Here is a 4,084-nt window from a genome sequence, read left to right as displayed (position 1 = left end):
CACAGATGACGGTTATGTGTTAGCCAAGGCGCTGGCGTGCCAGAAAGGGGAGCACACGTTTGCCAACATGCCCTGCGGGATCATGGACCAGTTCATATCCGTGATGGGCAAGGAAGGCCACGCACTGCTCGTTGACTGCAGGTCAGGGCCGAGCACTGAGCTCGCTGCGCCGCGCCCACCTCCTTGAGCCGGTGGGGACGAGCTGGTCCTATGGCCATGAAATAAATGCAGGAGTGCAAGGAGGGATTAATCCCAGAACCCAGCCCAAAATCTCGTGTGGGGCTGGGGCTCCCTGCATTTTAATTCCCGTGTCTTGATTCCTCCTCCTGCAGCCTTTCTGCTCCTTGCCTGGGCTCTTTTTTCCCCCAAAGGCGTTAGGGTCTATTATGGGACTAATAATTGAAGGGGAGTGAAATGCTCGAGTGAAATCCTAAGCCACTTGGACTTCACCTCTGCGGAGGCAGGAGCTGCCTGCCACATGCGCTCACCCGGATGGCAGGGGGCTGGAGTGGGCAGGGGGAGCAGCCACATGATCTGTGCTGAGCTCTTGCTGCAGGTCCCTGGAGACTGTCCTTGTCCCGCTGACCGATACCAGCTTGACCATCCTCATCACCAACTCCAACGTGCGGCACACGCTGACAGGCAGCGAGTACCCCACACGCCGGCGGCAGTGCGAAGAGGCGGCGGCAGCGCTTGGGAAGGCCAGCCTGCGAGATGCCACCATGGCTGAGCTGGAAGGTAGGGACAGTCCCTCCCTCAGCTCTGGCCGCTCCTTGGGGCAGCAGGAGCTTGGTGCCCCATGGCAGGAAGCCTCTGGGGCAGCACCTGGGACAGGCGGGTGGGTGCACACACCAGCCTGGGAACATGTCACACACGGAGAAGCTCTGGCACAGGATGGTTGCAGGATGAGGCTGTGCTCACCCCAGAAGCAGCCTGCAGAGCCGAAGCAGCTTTGCTGTAGGGGCATGCGTGTCTCCGCAGTGGCCAGGAGCCAGCTGGGCGAGGAGGTGTACCGGCGGGCCAGGCACGTCATCGGCGAGATAGCACGGACAGCCCAGGCAGCACAGGCGCTGCAGGACAGGGACTACAGGATGTTCGGGAAGCTGATGGTGGAGAGTCATAACTCCCTCAGGTGAGGATGTGTCCCTGGGGCAGGGCGGGATGTGTTGGGGGCACTGGTGATGAGTCCCTGTGGGGTTCCCTTGCCTGTGGGTGCAGCACGGCGGGCAACGAGGTCTGTGTCCTGTCGGGCCTCTCTCACAGCTCAATCTGCCAGGGAATTTTAAGAAAGGCCCCACAGCTTCTGCACTGGGGGTGCTGAGTTGAGGCAGCTGATCATGTATATTAAGAGACCTGTGCTGCTTACGCCATTGCCCGCTGGGACCCCAGTGCCCGCAGCCTTGGTCACATATACGTGCACTTACAGGCAGAGAGCTGGGCCGGGGGCTGCAGCATCCCGCATTGCTGCAGTTTGCTGTTGCAATAGATGCAGCAAGATGCATGTTTCAGCTGCTCATGGTGCAGGGGCTATGGCTGGGGTGCAGGACAGGGCTGACCATGGCTCTCCTCTCTCCAGGGATGACTATGAGGTGAGCTGCCCAGAGCTGGATGAACTGGTAGCAGCAGCCCTGGAGGTCGATGGGGTTTACGGCAGCAGGATGACTGGGGGAGGCTTTGGAGGCTGTACAGTGACACTGCTGGAGGCCGGGGCTGCAGACCGAGCCCAGCACCACATCCAGGTACGTGGCAGAAAAGCCAGAGATTGACTTAAAGATCCCAAGGAAACACTGGGGGCTCCGTTGAAGCTGTGCTCCTGAGGCACTTGAGCTTGGTGCAGCCCACCCAGGGCTGCGCAGGGACAGCCCCAAGTCTGTTGATGCTACTAAGCTCACGCAGGCAGTTCAGCACCTTGTGGTCACAGAGCACTGCCTAAGGGCCTTGCTGTGTTGAGAAAGTGAGCAAAAAGCTGCCAGGTGAGCTTCAGAAAGGCTAATTTTAGGGAAAAGTGATCCAAGTTGAACTTAGGCAATGCTGAGTTTAATGCTACCAGTTACAGTCCAGGACAGATCTCAGTGCTGTCATCAGTGGTCTCTAAACCAGCAGCTCAGCGTGTGCTGGTAGCTGAAAACACCAGCAAAATGAAGGTGTCAGGAAACGGGGGCTGTGAACGAGGGAGAGCCTCATTTTGCTCCTCTGTGAGGTCATGGTGTGCCCTGTAAATAGTGGGGAGGGAAATTAGGAAACAAGGAGAGACTGAAAGGGCTGTGCCTCTGCTGTCTGCTGAGAAGCTGGGGGAGAGGGAACGTGACCAGGAGTTACAGGACAGCGAAGTGGGTAGATAGGGTGAACGTGGAACTGACCCTCAAATCCTCCAAAATCAAAACCAGTGACCACTGGACGAGTTAGGGATAAAACAGAGCTGAGGAAGCACTGCACAGAGCTGGAGGTGAGTTCTCTGCTGTCACTAGAGGCTGTGGAGATCAGCATCAGCAGGGTCAAAAAGGGGTTGGAAAAAGTCAGGGACAACTGTGCTTGAGGGGCTGCTGAAGGGGGTGCTGGGGGATGTGTTGGTAGCCTCCCTGCCCTGTGCTGTGGCTGGACCAAGGGACGCCAGGACAGCATGCTGTCCCCACAAAGAATCTTACGTGGCTGCCGTTAGAGCGGTGACCAGGCAGATACACGGCGGGGCTGACCAGCAGAGCCGTTCTTCCCCTGGGTCCAGCATCCCGCAGCCTGGTCTCGTGCTGCGGCGTGATACAGTCCTGGAGCACCAGCACTTACTGCTCCTCTTGTCTCCTAGGAGAAATACAGCGGCACAGCCACCTTCTATCTCAGCAAACCCTCCGGGGGGGCAAAGGTGCTGCCCCTATAGAGGAGCGGCCACCTTGCCCAGGTTGGGATCGCCTTCCTCAGACGCTGCACAAGGGAATCAGTTTTGTCTGCACCATTTGCCTAATAAATGCAAAACATTTGCGCGGTCGTTCTGCGCCCGCCTGAGCTGAGCTGTGATGCCAGCGTCACTGGGGATCTGGTTTAACTCCAGTTTGCACTGGTGTATGAGCCAGTACTGGGGATGCGGGGTCCAGCAGTGCCTCTGAAGCTGCAGGAGGGCATGGCGGTGGAGGAGCAGCAGGCACCGGCGCTTGGCAAAAGCCCCTGCTTCGGTCTCTGCTTCTGGCACGTGTCCTTCATGTGCTGTTGCAGATGGAGGGTATTGGGGGAGGATGAATTTTTTTTTTAAAGGAAAGAGAAGAGGCAGACTGTAGAGAAAACATTTATTGAGTGCAATAGGAAGCCATCTGATCAAAGACCTGCTGTCAGAGCGGGCTGCTGGATCCCCCTTGGAAAGGCTGGAACACCAGCAGCCCTGACGACCAGATGAGAATTAAAGGGAGGCTGTTGCAGTGTGAGGCATCAGTGAGGTGCACGGCTGCTGCGAGGCATCCTGTGGGGACGGCACGACACTCTGGAGAGCAGCAGCTGGTGGGCTGGGCTCTTCTCTTGGACAGCAGGATAGTCTTTGGTTAAATGCTTGGAAGTGGGGCTCCCTTTTTAGGCAGCTTTCAGCATTTTACCCTGAACCACAAAGCACAGGAAAAGGGTCACGGAGTCCTTGCGCACAAGGACAGACTCAGCCGGAGAGCAGACCCCAACCACAAAGGTGAGCCAGGAACTGGGAGGCAGGTGGGCTAATGCCACTGGTACTTGCTCAGGAGAACTAAGTGCTTCTTGAAGGCTCAGTAAAACCGCAGGGTTGGTGAAGTATCTTTTGACCCAAGTTTCAAACTGACCTTGCTCCAGCGGACTTTGCTCACCTACATGCATCTTTGGCTCAAACATGTACAAGCCTTCCCGCTCCAACAGCCTGGAGAGGAGAGGGAGCTCTCAGTGGTGACAATGCTGGAAAGTCCTCTTCTGAGTCCCCCCCCCCAAAAAAAAGACAAAAAAGCCAAGGTCCAGCATCAGATCAAATCAGGCAGGCGGTGCTGCCAGGGAGACCAGGCAGCCGCTGTTGTGGTTGGAAGCTCTAACCCAGAACAGTGGCAGCTGCTGCTTTGGGCAGGATTCTTGCTTTTTGTCCCCT

General features: G+C 57.2%; 1 protein-coding gene across 1 annotated transcript in view; it reads left to right on the top strand.

Moving 5' to 3' along the window:
* The window catches only part of GALK1 (galactokinase 1), a gene marked incomplete at its 5' end in the record, with an annotated part of 3,969 nt that extends 1,097 nt beyond the window's left edge, over window positions 1–2,872 (top strand). Inside the window, 5 exons of the mRNA XM_010145148.1 lie at window positions 6–141; window positions 557–738; window positions 982–1,132; window positions 1,577–1,739; window positions 2,801–2,872. Of these exons, the coding sequence (XP_010143450.1) occupies window positions 6–141; window positions 557–738; window positions 982–1,132; window positions 1,577–1,739; window positions 2,801–2,872 (704 nt within the window). The remainder of the gene's footprint in view (window positions 1–5; window positions 142–556; window positions 739–981; window positions 1,133–1,576; window positions 1,740–2,800) is intronic.
* Between the last annotated feature and the right edge of the window lie 1,212 nt (window positions 2,873–4,084).

Source organism: Buceros rhinoceros, unplaced genomic scaffold (assembly GCF_000710305.1).
Source record: "Buceros rhinoceros silvestris isolate BGI_N320 unplaced genomic scaffold, ASM71030v1 scaffold31191, whole genome shotgun sequence".
NCBI classification, from domain to species: domain Eukaryota; kingdom Metazoa; phylum Chordata; class Aves; order Bucerotiformes; family Bucerotidae; genus Buceros; species Buceros rhinoceros.
This window is presented reverse-complemented; position numbering and strand designations above follow the sequence as displayed.